Genomic DNA, 22454 nt, shown 5'->3' on the forward strand with positions numbered 1-22454 from the left:
ATAGGGGTGACATGATAGTGATCTTCTAATATTTCAGGGGTTGCCACAAAGAGGGGTGGTCAACCTGTTCCCCAAAGCACCAGAAGGCAAGACAAAAAACAACGGATGGAAACTAACCAAGGAGAGAAGCAACCTAGAACTAAGGAGAAACTTAGGGTAAGGGCTGGCTGAGGAATTCTGGGAGTTGGAAGTCCACAAGTCTTAAAGTTGCCAAGTTTGAAGACCCCTGGTGTATAATAAGCTTTGTATCTGCGCATGTCTGTCATCGATAACCAAACCGGGGTTTATTTCCGAATTGCCTTCATATTGAATGGCCTTGATTTTTATTTTTTTTAACAAACAACTCCCACAATACAGATAGCCCTCAACGTACGACCCCAATGGAGCCCCCAATTTCTATTGCTAAACGTGAAGGTTGTGAAGTGAGGCGTGCTCCATTTTTACGACCTTTCTTGCCACGCCTTTTGTTCCCTTAGAATGGTCGCTAAACAAATGGTCCTGAGTTCAAGAATCACCTGGAATGCGCAGCCCGGAGCTGCCCAAAGATACGCAAAGTAAACCCGTCTTTGCAAGTTGCTCAGTTTTTCCTTTTTTTTTTTTTTTTGTCTGCGTTTCTCTTTCTGCACCGTTTCAGGCCCAAAGGTTCCGGCCTCCGTCTTCAAGGGGACTTGTGGTATGTCGTTATTTGAACTGCAGTCCTTGGTAAATGAGTTGCTTTGGTGTAAAATGAACAGTTATGGTTTGCGTTTAAATGTAAGGTCAGACCTGTGATGGCATCCCAGACTTAACAAGAGAAAAGACACTCTCAGCTTAAATGCCCTCTGTCTCCACCTAGTGGTGAATTCTGAGGCTGCAATGGAAAAAAACTGGATCCATTCTTTCTTTCTTTGTGCCTTTCTCTCTGTCTTTCTTTTTCTCTGTGCCTTTCTTTCTCTTTCTGTCTTCTTTCTCTGTCTTTCTCTCTGTGTCTTTTGTCTTTCTCTGTGCCTTTCTCTTTTTCTTTCTTTCTCTCTTTGTGCCTTTCTCTGTCTCTCTGTCTTTACCTTTCTTTCTCTCTGCCTGTTTGTTTCTCTTTCTCTGTGCCTTCCTTTCTTTTTCTTTCTGTCTCTCTCTGTGCCTTTCTTTCTTTGTCTTTCTCTGTGTGTGCCTTTCTCTTTCTCTATCTTTCTCCTTGTCTCTCTGTCGTTCTTCCTCTGTCTTTTTCCATCTTTCTTTCTGTCTCTCTCTCACACACACACACAAATGTGTTACAAATGTAACAACATCAGTGATTCATTTAACAACTCTGGTGAGAGATGTTGTAAAACGGGGCAAAACTCATTTAACTGTCTTGCTTAGCAACGGAAATAACAGAATAAGAGTTGGAAGGCACTTTGGAGGTCATCTAGTCCCACCCCTGCTCAGGCAAGAAACCCTATACCATTTCAGACAAATGGCTGTCCAGTCTCTTCTTAAAAACCTCCAGTGATGGAGCACCCACCACTTCTGGTGGCAGGTTGTTCCACTGGTTAATTGTCCTCACTGTCAGGAAATTTCTCCTTAGTTCCAGGTTGCTTCTCTCCTTGATGAGTTTCCATCCATTGCTTCTTGTCCTGTCCTCAGCTGCTTTGGGGAATAGCTTGACTATTCTGCTTTGGGGCAGCCCCTGAGATATTGGAAGACTGCTATCATGTCCCCCCTCGTCCTTCTCTTCATTAAACTAGACATACCCAATTCCAGAAACCATTCCTTATATGTTTCAGCCTTTAGCCCCCTGATCATCTTTGTTGCTCTTCTCTGCCCTTGAGGACTAGCTGCATGCCCTTCCATGCAGGGCAGAATTTAGCAGGATCCTGGTTTGCAAGAAAGCAGGGATCCTGGTCACTGGTCCTACCCCTGCGGCCTTGACTGCACTCCACATTGGGGTACTGCGGGCAGAACGGGGCCTTGAATTTTGGAGTGTCCCAGCGATAAACCCACCATCATTCAGTCAGATAAGGGCTGCCTTTAATAGAGAAAAGAGAAAACCCCGACATAGTTGGACGAGGAAATTTAAAAACAGCTGCAAGGCTTAGCAAGATTAGGCTTTGCCCAGGATGCGGCACCCAATCCGGGCCAAACACAGCCAAAGCAAACCAACAATGGAGCCCGGAAAGGTTTTTTTGCAATCCAGGCATCTCCTTCCTGTTTCGCTTCCCGCAGCTACAAGGGGAAATCGCCATCCGTCGGGATGTTGAGAACCACCTCCATATCCGGGGTGCATCTGGAGGGGGTGTGTGAAAGAGAGAAGCAGACAACATCAGATCCACACTAGGAAAGAAGGTGAGGCGTCAAAAGTAAGCCTCCCCCCCCTCAAAATGGCATCACAGGACCATGCGGGGGCTCGGGCGGGTCTGGGGGGGCAGCCATCGGAACTACGAATCCGGGTCGTAAGTACCGGTCGTCCTCAACGTACAGCCACAACTGAGCCCAAATATTCTGTGGCTGGGCCAGACCGTGGTTAAGTGAATTTTGACCCATTTTACGACTCTTCTTCCCGCAGTAAGTTAGCCATAGGGTCATTAAGCGAATCTGGCTTTCCCTCATTGGCTTTGCTTGTCAGAATAATAATAATAATAATGATAATGATGATGAAGAAGAAGAAGAAGAAGAAGAAGAAGAAGAAGAAGCAGAAGAAGAAGAAGAAGAAGAAGAAGAAGAAGAAGAAGAAGAAGAAGAAGAAGAAGAAGAAGAAGAAGAAGAAGAAGAAGAAGAAGAAGAAGAAGAAGTTGGAAGGGACCTTGGAGGTCATCTAGTCCAACCCCCTGCTCAGGCAGGAAACCCTATACCATTTCAGACAAATGGCTGTCCAGTCTCTTCTTGAAAACTTCCAGTGTTGGAGCATTCACCGCTTCTGGAGGCAGGTGGTTCCACTGGTCACCAAAAGGGGGTCACGTGACCCCAGGACACTGCAAACCGTCATAACTGTGAGCCACTTGCCAGGCATCTGAGTATGGATCACATATTCATGTGGAGATGCTACAACGGTCGTTAAGTTTGAAAAACAGTCGTAAATCCCCTTTTTCAGTGCCGTCGTAACTTTGAGCGGTCGCTAAATCGACTTGGACACTTGGCACTGAGTCGTATTTATGAGGTTGCAGCAGCCCGGGTTCACGCGATCCCTTTTTGCCACTCTTCTGATGAGCAAAGTCAAAGGGGAGGCCAGGTTCCTAGTTTATCAACTGCAGTGATTCCCTTAACCACTCTGGCAAGAACAGTCGTAAAACGGGACAAAATTCACTTACTGAGCAACAGACATTTTGGACTCCATTGTGGTCGTAAGCCAAGGACCACCTGTATACATTAGGGGCCTCTAGCATACATTGTGGGATGCTTATGCTTATGCATTAAATCCCAGGTTGCAACTGTACCCTTTCCATCGGTCGCTAAGCGATCGGTCGTAAGTCCAGGACCACCTGTATATACTTCTCGGCGGCCGTTTCTTACCCGTGTTTCTTCAAAAATAAGACTGGGTCTTATTTTCAGGGTAGGCCTTACCTCACTTCCGGCACCGACAGCCCCACCCAGCCGGTCCACTTCTTCTGGGGCTGAACTTCTGCAGCTGCAGTTGGGCCTTTCCAGAAGGTCTAAGCAGCCGAGTACCGAGAGATGGATTCAATCCATCGCTTGGAGCTCGGCTGCAGAGATCTTGCAGAACCGAGCTACGGACTGAACCCATAGCTCGGTTCTTGGCGGCAGAGGCCTTCCAGAAAGCCCTGTGACTGAGAAATGCAGGCCTGGCTGCAGAAGAGGCCTCAGAAGAAGAAGTGGGCTGGGGAGGAGAGGCCTGGCTGCAAAATAAGCGGGTGCGCAGCGGGTGGGGCAGCTCCACACCCCCATCCCTGCCCCAGCTTGATTTTTAGGTTTGTACTTCGCACCAAAACTAGGGCTTATTTTTAGGCCAGGGCTTATATTAGACCCACTCACCCCCCAAAATCAAGCTAAGGCTTATTGTTGGTGTAGGCCAGGGATAGGAAACCTGGGCTCTTTTATGACTGGTGGACTTCAACTCCCAGAGTTCCTGAGCCAACAGTGCTGAGGGGAAAGGGAGAGGTTGCCAAGCTGAGCCATGCTGGCTCAGGAATTCTGGGAGTTGAAGTCCACCAGTCATAAAAGGGGCAAGTTTGAAGACCCCTGGTTTAAATATTTAAATATTTTTTCCTCATGGTCCCATGACAAAAATTCAGGCATTTGGGCAGGAGTAAGCAACCTTGGCTCTTTTATGACTCATGGACTTCAACTCCCAGAATTCCTGAGCCAGCCACGCTGAGGGGAAAGGGAGAGGTTTCCAAGCTGAGCCATACTGGCTCAGGAATTCTGGGAGTTGAAGTCCACCAGTCCTAAAAGGGCCAAGGTTGCCTACCCCCGGTGTAGGCCTTACTTTCGGGGAAACACGGCAGTTGTATGCAACCCGTGTGGCTGCCCGACAAGGGACGTGAAGACGAAAAGGGAGGCCGTACTTGGGCCGGCGCAGAAGGACGTCAGGAAAAATGGTGCTGTAGGGGTCCCCAGCTGAGTGATGCAGGACGATGATGCTCTTGTGCAGCTCCTTCACTTCTTTCACCAGGTCGTCAATCACCTGAAATAATAATGATGATGATGATGATGATGATGATGATGATAATAATAATAATAATAAAAAAGTTGGAAGGGATCTTGGAGGTCATCTAGTCCAACCCCCTGCTCAGGCAGGAAACCCTGTACCATTTCAGACAAAGGGCTGTCCAGTCTCTTCTTAAAAACACAAAAAAGGGAATCAAGGCCAGCTGTTCCCAGCTCTGAACATCTCCTGTGTCCCACTGCTTCCAGTTCGACTTCCCGGCCCCCCAATGAGTTTTTAAAACATGGTTGGCATCCAGGTCCCCTGTTACAGATAGTCCTCGACTTACAGCAGTTCGTTTAGCGACGGTTCGAAGTTACAATGGCACTGAGAAAAGTGAGTGAGGACCGTCTTTCACCCTTACGGCCGTTGCAGCATCTCCCACGGTCACGTGGTCAAAATTCAGAGGCTTAGCAAATGGTTCGTATTTATGACGGTTGCAGCGTCCCTGGGGGTGGGAGATCACATGATCCCCTTTTGTGACCTTCTGATGAACAAAGTTAATCGGGAAAGCTAGATTCACTTCACAATGGTGGCAAGGAAGGTCCTCAAATGGGGCAAAACTCAATAAATGTCTCAGTTAGCAACAGAAAGTTTGGGCTGAATTATGGTCATAAGTCGAGGACTGCCTGTACAGTGTTTCTCAATCTTGGCAGCTTTTTATATGGGTGGACATCAACTCCCAGAATTCCCCAGCCAGCTAAACCGGCATCCGCTTCCCATTGGTGGCCAAACTGGCCCATAACGAACCCTTGATTCGCTTAACGACAGTGAAGTTCGGCTAATGACCACTGCTAAAAAATTCATCAAATCGATTTGGTCACCCAGGCCACTAAGTGAATTGATGGTTCGTTATGGCCAGTTTGGCCGCCATTTTTTTAGCTTTTGCCATTTTACAACCGTCGTGACTGATGGCCAGTGGCAGGTGCCATTACACTTTAAGTCAAGGACCAGCTGTAGAATTATTTAAATAGCTTTTCTGTTTGATTCTTCTCATTTTATTGGCTGAATGGAGTACTCTTTTTTTTACTTTTTAATCACATGGTTAGCCTATATCAGTGACATGGGCAGTATAGTAATTTAATAGACAGACAGAGAAATATTAGATAAAGACAGATAGATATTAGATAGACAGATGGACAGACAGACAGGCAAACAAGATAGATACAGATGATAGATAGATAGATAGATAGATAGATAGATAGATAGATAGATAGATAGATAGATAGATAGATAGATAGATACAGTAGATAGACAGACAGACAGATATAATTAGATAGCTAGATAGACAGATATTAGAGACACAGATATTAGATAGAGATACAGATAGATAGATAGATAGATTAGATAGATAGATAGATAGATAGATAGATAGATACAGTAGATAGACAGACAGATATAATTAGATAGCTAGACAGACCGATATTAGAGACACAGATATTAGATAGAGATAGACAGATAGACAGATAGATAGATAGATAGATAGATAGATAGATAGATAGATAGATACAGTAGATAGACAGACAGATATAATTAGATAGATAGACAGACAGATATTAGAGACACAAATATTAGATAGAGATAGATAGATAGATAGATAGATAGATAGATAGATAGATAGAGATAGATAATTAGATAGACAAACAGATATTAGAGACACAGATATTAGATAGAGATAGATAGATAGAAGCAGTAGGTGTGAACTTAAATGGACTCCAGAAGATGGTAGAGGAAAGGAAGACCTGGAGGAACATTGTCCATGGGGTCGCGATGGGTCGGACATGACTTCGCAATTAACAACAACAGATAGATAGATAGATAGATAGATAGATAGATAGATAGATAGACACAGATATTAGACAGACAGACAGAGATAGATAATTAGATAGACAAATATTAAGAGACACAGATATTAGAGATAGAGATAGAGAGAGATAGATAGATAGAAGAGACAGACAGACAGACAGAAAGACAGACAGATGATGTTAATAATTTTTCTTTAAGTACAGGAAGTCCTCAGCTTACGACCACAATTGAGTCCAAACTTTCTGTTGCTAAGTGAAACATTTGTTTCTCATTTGTGAACTTTGCCCCATTTTACTTCCTTTCTTCCCGCAGTTGTTAAGTGAATCACTGCAGCCACACGGTTGTTAAGTGAATCTGGCTTCCCCCAATGACTTTGCTTCCCAGAAGTTCACAAAAAGGGGATCGTGTGAGCCCGGGGGGACACTGTGCAACCATCATCAGTGTGAGTCAGTTGCCAAGTGTTTGATTTTTGACCACATGACCACAGAGATGCTGCAACGGTTGTAGGTGTGAAAAAGGGTCTTCAGTCACTTTTTTTGGGAGGGTGCCATTGTAACTTTGAACTAAAGGAGCAGTTGTAAATTGAGGACTGCCTATATAGCAGAAACCTCAACTCAGGATTTCCCTTTGTCATCTATACATAACAGTTACTAGCGACCACGAAGGAACAGGTCGCCACCAGGTGATCAAGAGAAGAACTTCCTAACCAATCCTGAACATCGGCTGAGCTTTGCCAAGTTAACTGACTGCGATTCCCAGATTTCCTTGCCTCCTTTTGCGCTTTTATCTGCCTTCTCAGTTCCACGTTGTTCCGGTGCATCTGCTCCAGGCCGTCCTGATACTGCAGCAGCGTCTTCTAGAACGACAAAAAAAAGAAAGACGACACAATTTAAGAAAGGAATGAAACAGCAGTTCATGATTTCTGGGTGGCCACATGAGGTGGCAAGATCCCTTAAATCAGTGGTTCTCAACCTTTTTAATGCCGCGACCCCCCAACCGGTCGTAAGTCAAGGACTACTCAACCGGTCGTAAGTCGAGGACTACTCAACTGGTGCAGCACCGTTTGCAGAATGGGATTTTTGGTGGGCTCAGCAGGGCAGAGACAGCCTAGACAATTCCTATTGGCTTTGGAAAGCCAATAGAATTAGACTCTATTCAAGAGAGTCTATTCTATTGGCTTTCAAAAGCCAATAGAATAAAAGGGAGTAGCACAGCTAAGGAAAACGGGAAAAAAATGGCGGACTGCGTTGTTTGGCGACCCCCGTGAAATGGTCGTTCGACTCCAAATGGGGTCCCGACCCACAGGTTGAGAACCACTGCCTTAAATAGAGGTGGTCCTCGACTTTTAACTGTTCATTTAGCCGTTTGGTTACAGCAGCACTGAAAAAAAAAAGAGATTTAGGACCAGTCCTCCCACTTACGACCGTCGTAGCGTTTCCCCCATGGTCACATGATCCAAACCCAGATGCTTGGCAACTGGCATGGACTTATGACGGTAGCACGGTGACCAGGTTTTGTGATCTTTTTCAGCCCATGCGGGACAAGCCAATAGCTATTCTATTCTATTCTATTCTATTCTATTCTATTCTATTCTATTCTATTCCATTCCATTCCATTCCATTCCATTCCATTCTATTTAATGAAGAGAAGGACTAGGAGTGACATGATAGCAGGATTCCAGTATCTCAGGAGCTGCCCCAAAGAAGAGGGAGTCAAGCTGTTCTCCAAAGCCCCTGAAGGCAGGACAAGACACAATGGATGGAAACTAATCAAGGAGAGAAGCAACCTGGAACTAAGGAGAAATTTCTTGGCAGTTGGAACAATTAACCAGTGGAACTACCTGCCTCCAGAAGGTGTGAATTCTCCAGCACTGGAAGTTTTCAAGAAGAGACTAGATAGCCACTTGTCTGAAATGATATAGGTCTCCCGTTTGAGCAGGGGGTTGGACTAGATCAGGGCTTTTCAACCAGTAGTACGGGTACCACCTGTGGTACATTGGCACCTGGCGGGTGGTATGCAACCATTCTAGAAAAGTGAGCCCTGAAGAAGCACCAATCAGCTGGAAAGCAGCACTGATCCTGGCGCTTCCGCTGAGCCCAGGAGAAGCCCCGATCAGCTGGAATGTTACAGCCTCTCCAAGGTCTTGTGATTTACATTCAGAGGCTTGGCAACTGATTCCTATGTATGACGGTCACAGTGTCCCAGGGTCATGGGAAGTGACCAAAACCTGCTGCAACCACCCAGCAGATGGGGGGAATAAAAACCAAACACCCCCCACCCCACCCTCGCTGCCAATCCCCAACAGCAATGCTCACAACAATGAAAACCTCGGACAGGAGGAAGAGCACCGCCGGGCAGGCAGGCAGGGGTCTTGCTTGGCTGTGGCTTAGGGGGCACTTTTTTCAGTGGCAGTTGAACAGTCACTAAGTGAACTATTGTAAATCGAGGACTACCTGTACTTTATCACTTCCCCCCCCTTTTTTTTTTTTGGTCATCAGGTTTTCGACCCCTTGCTAGGCGACTGGTGGTCCTCGGATATTGCCGTATCCTAAAAGTGGTACAATGGGTGAAAAGGTTGAAAAGCCCTGGACTAGATGACCTCTAAGCTCCCTTCCAACTCTCTTCTGATTGATTGATTGATTGAAATGGCATAAGCTCTCCTGCCTGAGCTTGGGGTTGGACTAGATGACCTCCAAGCTCCCTTCCAGCTGTATTCTGATTGATTGATTGGAAAAAAAAAAAACCCTCAAGAAAGTCCAGTTCCTCTTTTGGGGATTCCACTCACGTCGGCCACGGACTGCAGAATGCGCTCCTGCTCGTCCCGGGCTTTTCCCGCTAAGGAGTCCAGGAACCGCTTGGCCAGATCTTCGGTGTCTTCCAATTCGTACTGCAGGGGGGCAGAAAGAGAAGGGGGGGGTCTTTAAAGAAGGGTCCGAGGACTGCAGGTCCCCCCCCACCTCAGCCCACCCTTGAGAGGGAGCGCCACCCCCCCCCGTCCACCTGTTGCTCCTCATTCAGGTTCCGGATGTTGCGCAGGAGGGAGGAGATCTGGACGGCCTTCAGCGGGTACTCCTTGTCCATGTACGTCCGCAGGAGGTTGACCTCCTCCTGCAGGGTGTGGACCTTGGTGCTGACCCGTTTCAGCTCCAGGTCCATCTCTGGAGAGGAGAGAAAGAGAAGCTGTTTTCTGCAAACACCCCGGCACCCCTGGAGGTTCTGATGGCAGTTATCAGAAGGAAATATACATATATAAAACCCTACGCATACATGTAAGCACATGTACATATATGTATAGTATGTAAACATATACTATATACACACACATATACACATATACATATATATGCATATATATACCTATACACATACATATCTATATACACACATACATATATATACATATCTGTATACACACACACATACACACACAGACACACACACACACATATATATACCTATCTATACACACACACATACACACACATACATATATCCACACATATGCATACATGTAGATACACACGTGCATAGATAGATAGATAGATATAGATATGAGAGAGAGAATATAGATAGATAGATAGATAGATAGATGATAGATATATAAGATAGATAGATAGATAGATAGATAGATAGATAGATAGATAGACAGACAGACAGACAGATACAAGATATAGATAGATTGATAGATAGATGATAGATAGATATATAAGATAAATAGATAGATAGACAGACAGATACATGATAGATAGATAGACAGACAGATACATGACAGATTGATAGATTGATAGATAGATAGATAGATATATAAGATAAATAGATAGATAGACAGATACATGATAGATAGATAGACAGACAGACAGACAGACAGATACATGACAGATAGATAGATTGATAGATAGATGATAGATAGATATATAAGATAAGTAGATAGATAGACAGACAGATACATGATAGATAGATAGACAGACAGACAGACAGACAGATAATTGCAAGGACCAGTCGTAATTCCTTTCTTTTTTAATGCAGCTGTGACTTTGAACAGTCGCTAAATGAGGACAATTTTAAGTCGAGGACTACCTATACACCTTGGCCCCCTTTTTTAAGATGCTTGATAAACAACATTGCCATAATGCACTAATTTTAGCTCCTCTACCCACCCCTTCCCCATCTCCCACTCCCCCCACCTGGTGAGGAGGGCAGGCGGGCCCTGCTTACTCGTCATGTTCTTCTCCACGTTCTTCTCCACAGCCTTGAGCTCAGCTTTGGCTACGCCAACTTGGTTCTGATTGGAGTCCTGGAGAGTGGCGATGATCCGCTGTGGGATGGAAGCAACGGGGTGCAATTAACCAAGGGGAAGAGAAGTTGCCTCCAGAAGCTGCGGGCGCTGCATCCCTGGAGGTTTTCAAGAGACTGGACAGCCACCTGTCTGGAATGGTGGAGGCCAGGGGTCAGCAACCTTGGCCCTTTTATGACTCGTGGACTTCAACTCCCAGAATTCCTGAGCCAGCATGGGGGAACTATGGCCCCCTCATGACTCATAGACTTCAACTCCCAGAATTCCTCAGCCAGCATGGGGGAACTATGGCCTCCTCATGACTCGTGGACCTCAACTCCCAGAATTCCTGAGCCAGCATGGGGGAACTATGGCCCCCTCATGACTCATAGACTTCAACTCCCAGAATTCCTCAGCCAGCATGGGGGAACTATGGCCCCTCATGACTCGTGGACCTCAACTCCCAGAATTCCTCAGCCAGCATGGGGGAACTATGGCCCCTTCATGACTCATAGACTTCAACTCCCAGAATTCCTCAGCCAGCATGGGGGAACTATGGCCCCTCATGACTCGGGACCTGAATTCCTCAGCCTTCATGGGAATTCCTCAGCCAGCATGGGGGAACTATGGCCCCTCATGACATGACTCTTCAACTCCCAACTCCCAGAATTCCTCAGCCAGCATGGGGGAACTATGGCCCCTCATGACATGGGTGGAACTCAACTCCCAGAATTCCTCAGCCAGCATGGGGGAACTATGGCCCCTCATGACTGGTGGACTTCAACTCCCAGAATTCCTCAGCCAGCATGGGGGAACTATGGCCCCTCATGACTGGTGGACTTCAACTCCCAGAATTCCTCAGCCAGCATGGGGGAACTATGGCCCCTTCATGACTGGTGGACTTCAACTCCCAGAATGCCTCAGCCAGCATGGCCCCTCATGACTGGTGGACTTCAACTCCCAGAATTCCTCAGCCAGCATGGGGGAACTATGGCCCCCTCATGACTCGTGGACTTCAACCCCCAGAATTCCTGAGCCAGCATGGGGGAACTATGGCCCCCTCATGACTTGTGGACTTCAACTCCCAGAATTCCTGAGCCAGCATGGGGGAATTTCTGCCCCCTCATGACTCATGGACTTCAACTCCCAGAATTCCTGAGCCAGCATGGGGGAACTATGGCCCCCCTCATGACTGGTGGACTCCAACTCCCAGAATTCCTGAGCCAGCATGGGGGAACTATGGCCCCCTCATGACTGGTGGACTCCAACTCCCAGAATTCCTGAGCCAGCCTGGCTCAGCTTGGAAACCTCTCCCTTTCCCCTCAGCGTGGCTGGCTTGGGAATTCTGGGAGTTGAAGTCCACCAGTCATAAAAGAGCCAAGGTTGCCTAACACTGGTGTAGGCCATATTTCAGACAAGTGACTGTCCAGTCTCTTCTTAAAAACCTCCAGGGATGGAGCACCCACACCTCATGGAGACAGGTAATTCCACAGATTAGTGAATACAATAGAGCTGGAAGGGACCTTGGAGGTCTTCTAGTCCAGCCCCCTGCTCAAGCAGGAGAACCTATACTAGTGATGGCGAACCTTTTAGAGACCAAGTGCCCCAAAACTGGACTCCACCCACCCCTACTCCACCCCCTGCCCCGTCCTGCCTCGCCCCCCCACCCCCCCGCCTGCCCACAGGACTACTCACTGCCTCCAGGGCCCGCCGCAGATCACCCACACAGTCTGCCCGTGCCCTGCAGCATCAACTGCATGATGTTGTGTGAGGACAGAGTCTTGTCTACGCTGCCTGGCTGCCATGTCCTTGGCTGCGCTGCTCTGGGTGGGCCATGCTCAGGGGTGACTCTCCTTCGGGGGGGCTGTTGGATAGGGGGTGGTGGGGGGAGGCAAGGCTGGGGCAACGGCACGTGTGCCCACAGAGAGGGCTCCGAGTGCCGCCTCTGGCACCCGTGCCATAAGTTCGCCACCACTGACCTATATCATCTCAGACAGGTGACTGTCTTAAAAATCTGCAGTGATGGAGCGCCCATTTCTGGTGGCAAGCTGTTCCACTGGTTACTTGTCCTCCCTGTTAGGAAGTTTCTCCTTCATTCCAGGTTGCTTCTCTCCTTGATCAGTTTCCATCCATTGTTTCTCATCCTTCCCTCTGGTGCTTTGGAGAATAATGTGACCCCCTCTTCATTGGGGCAGGTCCTCAGATACTGGAATACTGCTATCATGTCTCCCCTATTTTTTCTTTTCTGGCTCAGCAATTCTGGGAGTTGAAGTCCATGAGTCATGAAAGAGCCAAGGTTGCCTACCCCTGGCACTAGCCAAAGCCAAGTCCTGCAGCCGTGCTTCATATGTTTTGGTCTCCAGGCCTTGGATCATCCTAGTTGCTTAGTTGCTTAGGACTGGGGTCCCCAATCCCCGGTCCGTGGACCAGTAGCAGTCCGTGACATGCCAGCAACCGGTCCACACAAACAAGCAAAGCCCCATCCGCGACATGCAGGCAGCACACAAAACCACACACACCTCCAGTGCGCAGAAAAACATCTCTCCAGGTAACCGGTCCCTGGTGCCCAAAAGGTTTGTGACCTCTGACGTAGGACACCCTGCACTTCAGGGGTCTTCAAACTTGGCTCTTTGATGACTTGTGGACTTCAACTCCCAGAATTCCTCAGCCAGGCACGTGTGCCTGGCTGAGGAATTCTGGGAGTTGAAGTCCACAAGTCATCAAAGGGCCAAGTTTGAAGACCCCTGGTTTAGCCATATGCAGCGTTTCTCAGCCTTGTCCACTTCAAGAGGGGTGGACGTCAACTCCCAGAATTCCCCAGCCAGCAAAGCAAAAGTGGCTGAGGAATTCTGGGAGCTGAAGTCCACAAGTCATCAAAGGGCCACGTTGGAAGACTCCTTCCATACCTTGTCAGACAAATGGCTGCCTTTTCTGAACAAACAGACCAACCGACCGTTCAGGTGGGCGCCAAGCCCACCTGCTATGTGGCAGGTTGCCGTCTCCTTTGCTCTTTGTGGTGAAGGGCCCGGCTGCAGGTGGGCTCTCCGTGCCCCAAAGCCCGGCGCTGCTGGTCCGACCTGCCATCTCCCCCCCCCCCCCCGCGGCCTTAGGTACCCCAAACATGTCGTATTGCTGCAGGAGGGTTCTGGCTTGGCTGGCCGAATCGGCTTCCGTCTCCTGGATCTTCTCCATCAGCTCCTTATTCTTCTCCATCAGCGTGGAGGAATGGTGCCGCAGTTCTTCCAGGCTGGTCATCTTGCTCTTAGAAAGCCGCTAAGGGGGGTGGGGGGAGAGTTGCAACAGGGGTTCTCGGTCTTTGCCACTTTAAAAACGTATGGATTTCAACTCCCAGAATTCTGGGAATGGCAATCCAGCCCCCTTAAAGTTGTCCACGTTAAGGACGACTGGATGACCAAAGGGCTCCACTCCATCCTGATTGGCAATCAGAGGGAAGGAGACTCCAGTCCTAGAATGGTGCAATCCCACCTTCCTTCCTTCTTTCCTCCTCCCTCCCTCCCTCCCTCCTTCCTTCCTTCCTTCCAGATCAAGCTTCCTACCTAGCTTCTTCCTTCCTTCCTTCCTTCCTTCCTTTTTTCCTTCCTTCTTTCCTTTCAAATCAACCTTCCTAACTAGCTTCCTCCCTCCCTCCCTCCCTTCCTTCCTTCTCCCCTCCTCCCTCCCTCCCCCTTCCTTCCTTCCTTCCTTCCTTCCTTCCTTCCTTCCTTCCTTCCTTCCTACCTAGTTTCCTCCTTCCTTCCTTCCTTCCTTCCTTCCTTCCTTCCTTCCTTCTCCCCTCCTCCCTCCCTCCCCCTTCCTTCCTTCCTTCCTTCCTTCCTTCCTTCCTTCCTTCCTACCTAGTTTCCTCCTTCCTTCCTTCCTTCCTTCCTTCCTTCCTTCCTTCCTTTTCTTCCTTCTCCCTTCCTCCCTCCCTCCCTCCTTCCTTCTTTCCTTCCTTCCTTTGCTTCCAGATCAACATTCCTACCTAACTTCTTCCTTCCTTCCTTCCTTCCTTCCTTCCTTCCTTCCTTCCTTCCTTCCTTCCTTCCTTTCTCCCTCCCTCCCTCCCTCCCTCCCTCCCTCCTTCCCCTTTCTTTCCTTCCTTCCTCCTTCCCTCTCCCCCTCCTTCCTTCCTCAAGATCAACCTTCCTACCTAGCTTCCTCCTTCCTTCCTTTTCTTCCTTCTCCCCTCCTCCCTCCCTCCCTCCCTCCTTCCTTCTTCCTTCCTTCCTTCCTTCCTTCCTTCCTTCCTTCCTTCCTTCCTTCCTTCCTTCCTTCCTTCCTTCCTTTCCTTCCAGATCAACATTCCTACCTCCTTCCTTTCTTCCTCCTTCCCTCCCTTCTCCCCTTCTTTCCTTCCTTCCTCCCTCCCTCCCTCCCTCCCTCCCTCCTTCCTTCCTCAAGATCAACCTTTCTTTTTTCCTCCCTCTCCTACCTTTCTAAACCCGCCCATCTCAGCCAAGTGGTTCTGAGTGGCTTACAATTCTAAAACCCCGGTTTCTCCAGGTGTTAACCCTTTGCACCTTCCTTTCAGAACATAAGGGGGTCCAATCCCCAAATCTGAGGTTCTGCTCTGAAACCCCAGGGGAACACCATGTGAATCTGGATTCTCCCCCCCCCCCAGCAGCCATTAGTGGGGCCCATGTGAGACACCCTCAGCCCTGTTTCCAGGAGCTCTTCGCTTCCGGTACCTGCAGGATTTTGATGTTGGCCTTGGCCATCTCCTCGGTCAGGGCTTGGTGCCAACCCACCTTGTGCCTCATGGAGGGGGTGGCTCTCAAGGCCAGGGCCCAGGCCTTGCGGTCCTCTAGGAACAGAAGAGAAAGGGGGGGGACACACCTGAGGCTGCTGCTCTGGTTAGACTGCCTACAGCAGGTCAGAGGAGGCAGCCAGAATAGATTCTGCACCAAACATTGGAGAGCAAAAGTTGTGTCTAGCAGGGAAGGCACCAGGCTAGAATCCAGGAGGTTGGGAGTTCTAGTCCTGCCTTAGGTATAAAGGCCAGCTGGGTGATTTTGGCCAATCACCAGGAGGCTATGAGATAATTTCTATCTGTCTATCTTTTTCCTTCCTGCCTGCCTGCCTTCCTACCTTCCTTCCTCTTCCCTTTCTTTCTTTCTTTCTTTCTTTCTTTCTTTCTTTCTTTCTTTCTTTCTTTCTTTCTTTTTTCTTTCTTTCTTTCTTTCTCTTTCTTTTCTTTCTTTTTGTCTTTTTCTTTCTTTCTTTTTGTCTTTCTTTCCCTTCCTTCCTTCTTTCCTTTTTTCCCTCCCTCCCTCCCTGCCTTCCCTTTCTTTCTTTCTTTCTTTCTCTTTCTTTTTGTCTTTTCCTTCCTTCCTTCCTTCTTTCCCTCCCTCTCTTTCTTTCTTTCTTTTTCTTTCTTTCTTTCTTTTCCTTCTTTCCTTCCTTCCTTCCAGTGTTGATACCACTTTACAATGCCTTTGTAAGGCCACACTTGGAATACGGCATCCAGTTTTGGTCACCACGATGTAAAAAAGATGTTGAGACTATAGAAAGAGTACAGAGAAGAGCAACAAAGATGATTAGGGACTGGAGGCTATAGCATATAAGCAACAGCTGCTGGAATTGGGTATATCTATTTAATGAAGAGAAGGACGAGGGGGGACAGGATAGCAGCCTTCCACTATCTCAGGGGCTGCCCCAAAGAAGAGGGAGTCAAGCTGTTCTGAAGGCAGGACAAGAAGCAACGGGTGGAAACTAAGCAAGGAGAGAACCAACCTAGAACTAAGGAGAAACTTCCTGACAGTGAGAATAATTAACTAGTGGAACAACCTGCCCCAAGAAGCAGTGAATGCTCCAACAGTGGAAGCTTTTAAGAAGAGACTGGACAGCCATTTTTCTGACATGGTATAGGTTTCCTGCCTGAGCAAGGGGGTCGGACTAGAAGACCTCTAAGGTCCCTTCCAACTCTGTCATTCCATATTCTATATTCCCTTTTCTTCTTTCCCTTTCTCTCTCTCTCTCCCTCTCTCCTGCATTTTCCTAGGCAGAACATCAGCAGTGCCAGGCCCTTGCCTTCTTCCTGAACTGAGAGAAAAGCAACTGGTCCAAAATCACCCAGCTTGCTTCGGGAGTTTAAGGCAGGATTCGCACTCAGGTTCCTCTGCTCCACTAAACCAGGGGTAGGCAACCTCGGCTCTTTTATGACTGGTGGACTTCAACTCCCAGAATTCCTCAGCCAGCATGGCTCAGCTTGGAAACCTCTCCCTTTCCCCTCAGCACGGTTGGCTCAGGAATTCTGGGAGTTGAAGTCCACCAGTCATAAAAGAGCCAAGGTTGCCGACCCCTGCCCAAATGCCTGAATTTTGATCACGTGACCGTGACGGAAAAATATTTAAATATTTAAACCAGGGGCCTTCAAACTTGGCCCTTTTAGGACTCGTGGGCTCCAACTCCCAGAATTCCTGAGCCAGCATGGGGGACCTATGGCCCCCTCATGACTCGTGGACCTCAACTCCCAGAATTCCTGAGCCAGCATGGGGGAACTATGGCCCCCTCATGACTCGTGGACTTCAACTCCCAGAATTCCTGAGCCAGCATGGGGGAACTATGGCCCCCTCATGACTCGTGTCAACTCCCAGAATTCCTGAGCCAGCATTGGCCCCTCATGACTGGACTTCAGAATTCCTGAGCCAGCATGGGGGAACTATGGCCCCCTCATGACTCGTGGACTTCAACTCCCAGAATTCCTGAGCCAGCATGGGGGAACTATGGCCCCCTCATGACTGGTGGACTTCAACTCCCAGAATTCCTGAGCCAGCATGGCTCAACTTGGAAACCTCCCTTTCCCCTCAGCATGGCTGGCTGAGGAATTCTGGGAGTTGAAGTCCACCAGGCATAAAAGAGCCCAGGTGGCCTACCGCTGCACTAAACCAAACTAGCCCTCCTTCCCCTATTCAGAAAAAGCCTCTTGTTTTTATTTACAGGAAGAAACCAGTCCTTCCCTTTCTTCCTTGTGTCGGGGAGAACCGAAAGTTTGAAGATGCTTTCTACCCAGCACCTTCTATCCTTCATAAACCCGGACTTTCTGAGTATCTCTGAGTGGCCTTCTTTTCACTAAGCCACACCAACTCTACCAAAAAAGAAACATTGGAAATGTGGGGTTTTTTTTCCTCCTCCCTCCCCCACCTTGCAGGCCAGACTACGTCAGCCAAACTTGTTTTTTTCCCACCTGATCTTTTGGGTTGTATCTTCTGCAGGAATTTCTTTCCCTCCTTCTTCATCCCGGGAGGCGGCGCGGGGGGCAGGAATAATCTTAATTTGGGTCTTCTTGGCATCGCTTCTCTTTCCCATTGGCTGTAATCCTAAAGGGCGCAGGAGAAAGAAGGAAGTGGGCAGAACGGCACATGAGGAGGATAAATGATTTTGAGATCTATTTTATAGATCTCTCTCTTCTCCATACCTTCCCCCCACCCCTTACAATGTGTGTTGTTGTATACACAAATGCCCCCAAGGGCCCAATTATGCCATGTCTGTACGAACAAGAATATTTGTAGTTCCAGGTTGAATTGAGGGTTCCTTGGTGCTCTATGAGCTTGGCTGTTTTCTAGCAGCAGACGTTTCATTTCCCAAACTAGTAAAACTGATGATGTTACCTAGTTGGGTCATGAAATGTCTGCAAGAAAAAAAGCCAGCTCAGAGAGCACCAAGGATCCCACAGTCCTCCTCCTCCTCCTCCTCCTCCCCCTTCTAGCACTGATGACATTACCTAGTTGGGTTATGAAATGTCTGCAAGAAAAGAACCAGCTCAGAGAGCACCAAGGACCCCACGGTCATTATTCCTCCTCCTCCTCCCTCCCTCCCTCCCTTCTAGCACTGATGACGTTACCTAGTTGGGTCATGAAATGTCTGCAAGAAAAGAACCCAGAGAGCACCAAGGACCCCACAGTCATTCTTCCTCCTCCTCCCCCTCCCCCTTCTAGCACTGATGATGTTACCTAGTTGGGTCATGAAATGTCTGCAAGAAAAAAAGCCAGCTCAGAGAGCACCAAGGATCCCACAGTCCTCCTCCTCCTCCCCCTTCTAGCACTGATGACGTTACCTAGTTGGGTCGTGAAATGTCTGCAAAAAAAGAACCAGCTCAGAGAGGATCCCACAGTCATTCCTCCTCCTCCTCCTCCCCCTCCCCCCCCTTTTAGCACTGATGACGTTACCTAGTTGGGTCATGAAATGTCTGCAAGAAAAGAACCAGCTCAGAGAGCACCAAGGACCCCACAGTCATTATTCCTCCTCCTCCTCCCCCCTTCTAGCACTGATGACGTTACCTGGTTGGGTCATGAAATGTCTGCAAGAAAAGAAGCCAACTCAGAGAGCACCAAGGACCCCAGCCATATCTATACTCCTATTATATCTTTGAGAAATAATTGCTGAAAACAACCTTGTCATCCATGGAAATACTATTCCGTTTGACATGGAAAGCCAATTCCCTCCGACAATCTCCTGTTTCAACATACATATTTCTTTTTAGGTAAAGATAATCATATGAATTTGTGCACAGCTGTCCCATTTTGTTACCTAGTCAGTCAAGAATACATGCTTTGGATCTTTTTTTTTTTTAACCATACTGCTTTCTTTGGCAAAATAGTCTTTCCCCCTGCCTGCGGAACTCACCGTTTGGTTTAAGGAACCAATAAAACTCCTGGGAAACAAATTGGGATTCCTAGCTGACATTTTTAAAGCCGGGGAAAAGCCGGGGAAGAGAGAAGGCCAGCACCTGGAGGGACGAAGAATTATATGTATATAAAAGAAGAAGAAATATAGGTCAATATTGGAAGAAAGATTCATTGCCTACTATAGAAGAATGGACACTTAAGGTTTCTAATTTAGCAGAAATGGCAAAAATTTCTGCTTATTTAAAGGATCATACACAGAAAGATATATTATTGTATGGAGAAGATGGATAGATTATATTCAGATTAAATATGGAACTAAAAAGTTCCATTTATTTTATGATTAAATTTTAAATAATAATTATTATTAATAGCATTTTACAATGGAAATTATTTAGTTTATTTATTGTTATTATGGTACTTTATAATAATTGTTTTAAAATGGATTTGTTTATAATATTATGATGTTAAATTTTAAAGGGAGTTAAGGGTTAAGTATGAATTTGGTTACTGTATAATTTGTTAAAGTTAATTAGATTTTGTTTAATACAGTGGTTCTCAACCTTTTTAATGCCACGACCCCCCAACCGGTCATAAGTTGAGGACTACTCAACCGGTCGTAAGTCGAAGACTACCCAACTGGTGCAGCACTGTTTGCAGAATGGGACTTTTGGCGGGCTCAGCAGGGCAGAGACAGCCTGGACAATTCCTATTGGCTTTTGAAAGCCAATAGAATTAGACTCTATTCAAGAGAGTCGATTCTATTGGTTTTCAAAAGCCAATAGAAGAAAAGGGAGGAGCACAGCTAAGGAAAAGGGGAAAAAAATGGCGGACTGCGTTGTTTGGCGACCCCCGTGAAATGGTCGTTCGACCCCAAATGGGGTCCCGACCCACAGGTTGAGAACCACTGGTTTAATATGTTTGTAATAACCCTGTACTCGGCTCTGGGAAGTAGGGGGAGGGTAGGGGGGTGGGGGTGGGTGGGTTTGGGGGTTAAAAATTTTTGTTAATTGTTAATAAAACTTTTTCAATAAAAAAAGAAGAAATAGACAGAGGGAGAGACAGGAAGATCCGTTACGGTCTTGCAAAATGTGGCGTTCTTTTCTTTGCAAAACGAAACATTTAAATAAAAGCAGAGGAAAAAATAGCTTTTACTGGAGGAGCAAAAGGCTTCCAGGAAAAGGCACCCAGTAAGTGATTTGAAATAATGTTTGGGGGTACACGGAATGGGTGAGATCGCCTACCGACCTCCAGCCATTGTTTTATTATCTTAATACTGTTTGTGATGGAATATTTATATGCTGCCCCACCTTTCCAGCTTCAAGAACGTTTCCAATAATACAGCAAGTAAGTGTGTTTTTAACTTTTGTAGGCTGCTCACAGACACATACAAGAGATGGGCGGAAATACACACAGACACACACAAACACACACACAAAGTATATTCAAATAAAGTGAATATACATATATACAGTCACTTATTTATTTGAACATATATGTATCTCAAATAAATAAGTGAACTAACCCTCTATACATACTGCTCTCTTTTAATTCATATTGCTGTAATTTTTTATTATTTCATTGTTTTACTGTTATTATATTGATATCTTTTTATAATTTTAGGTTCTACTGTTGTAAGTCATCCTGAGTAGCCCCATAGTGAGACGAGCAGCAAATACATTTAATAATAAATAAAATATTATTTTACTTAGTGTACTTCTGAAGCGATAAAAGACCCCCAAAAGGCGGTTGCAATCCCCAAGGAAGGGGCACCCCACAGTCTCATCTCTTCCTTCCCCCCAATAGTCCCCCCAAGCAATTTGAAAAATAGGGTTTGTTTTGTTTTGTTTTGTTTTTGGGTGGTGGATAAGCTGCCCAAAGTCATGTCTAATTAAAATAAATTATATTAAATTTAAATTAAAAAAAACACAAATCCTTGGAAGGGAGGAAGCCAAAGCCCCCCTCCCCTCCCATTTGGGCTCCAGTCCCAAGCCAAAGACAGGAGCACCAACGTGAGCCAGGATTTTATTCCAGGTATATTGATTTTATTAAATTAGGAGACATGTTAATATGCATAGCTAACCCATGTATGATATGCCATATGCATAAAATAATATAAAATAAAATATAAAAAATAAAATAATAAATATAAAATAATAAAATAAAATAAAACAAAATAAAATATAAAATAAAATAATAAAATAAAATAAAATAATAAAATAAAATAAAACAAAATAAAATATAAAATAAAATAAAATAATAAAATAAAATAAAACAAAATAAAATATAAAATAAAATAAAATAATAAAATAAAATAATAAAATAAAATAAAATAATAAAATAAAAATTAAAATGTTTTAGGGCTTGGTCTCAATTTAGAGCCCCCCCCCTCCCTCAGCACGGAGGACCTAGGGGACGCAGCAGCCACTACCCGGAAACGGCTGCTTTCCAGGGGTAGACTGCGCCCGTCCCTGGAGGCTCCATTTAAGATGAGCAGCTCCTTCTCTCCCGCCTCCTTTCCCCTTTACCTGCTTCGCGCGCGCGCGTGTGCGTCTTCCCGTCTCCTAGCAACGCGCCCCGGCGCGCGCGCTGATCTCCATGGCGACCGGGAGGGCCTACGGCAACCTACCAGACCCAAGCGCCGCCGCCCTTCGCTCTGCTGTGACGCAGGCAACTGCCTCCGTCGTCCCCGCCCCTTGATGACGTTCCCAACGCCCGTTTCGGTTCATTCGCCGCGACCCTTGCCGCGAAAGCCCCGCTTGCGCGTGCGCAGTGGCGGTCTTTCGCGGGACCGCCTTCGCTGGCTGCGCCGCCTCTATCGCCAACCTGGCGCCCCCTCCCAAATGGGTTGACTTACGTCTCCCGTCAGTGGCTCTCTGGACTATTGATTGCAGTTGTAGAACGATATATTTGCCACCTTAGGGAAAGGCCACCTAGGGTGCAGCCTCTACTGAATCTTGGGTGAATAAGCTAAAAAGAGTTGGATAGGAGACCACGAGGAAATCTCAGGGGAAGGCAGAATGGAAAATATGCTCTCGGGAGGAGCAGCAGGTTTCACATTGAAATCAAGGAAGGCTCCTCTTCACCTTTGGATAGGAAAAGTGGAGATGGTTGATAAATTTGGCGACTTTAA

At 46.8% G+C, this 22454-nt stretch overlaps 1 protein-coding gene across 3 annotated transcripts; it reads right to left on the minus strand.

The window, feature by feature from the left end:
* Positions 1-1964: 1964 nt before the first annotated feature.
* Positions 1965-22006, minus strand: CUNH20orf96 (chromosome unknown C20orf96 homolog). Of its 3 annotated transcripts, none has more exons than XM_039363864.1 (11): positions 21850-22006; positions 19323-19425; positions 17884-18016; positions 15386-15501; positions 13812-13970; positions 10640-10739; positions 9425-9582; positions 9210-9311; positions 7194-7280; positions 4400-4597; positions 1965-2242 (listed from the first exon to the last, which is right to left on the minus strand). In XM_039363864.1, the coding sequence occupies exons 2-11, from the start codon at positions 19380-19382 to the stop codon at positions 2060-2062; spliced, it is 1296 nt and encodes a 431-aa protein (XP_039219798.1). In that variant the 5' UTR covers positions 19383-19425; positions 21850-22006; the 3' UTR covers positions 1965-2059. The 3 variants fall into 3 exon arrangements, with proteins under 3 accessions (XP_039219798.1, XP_039219799.1, XP_039219800.1); XM_039363866.1 differs by having other exon boundaries at positions 2047-2242; positions 4479-4597; positions 21850-22004; XM_039363865.1 differs by lacking the exon at positions 19323-19425.
* Positions 22007-22454: the final 448 nt, after the last annotated feature.

Source organism: Crotalus tigris, unplaced genomic scaffold (assembly GCF_016545835.1).
Source record: "Crotalus tigris isolate CLP2741 ecotype Arizona unplaced genomic scaffold, ASM1654583v1 scf7180000019601.482383, whole genome shotgun sequence".
In the NCBI taxonomy this organism is placed as follows: domain Eukaryota; kingdom Metazoa; phylum Chordata; class Lepidosauria; order Squamata; family Viperidae; genus Crotalus; species Crotalus tigris.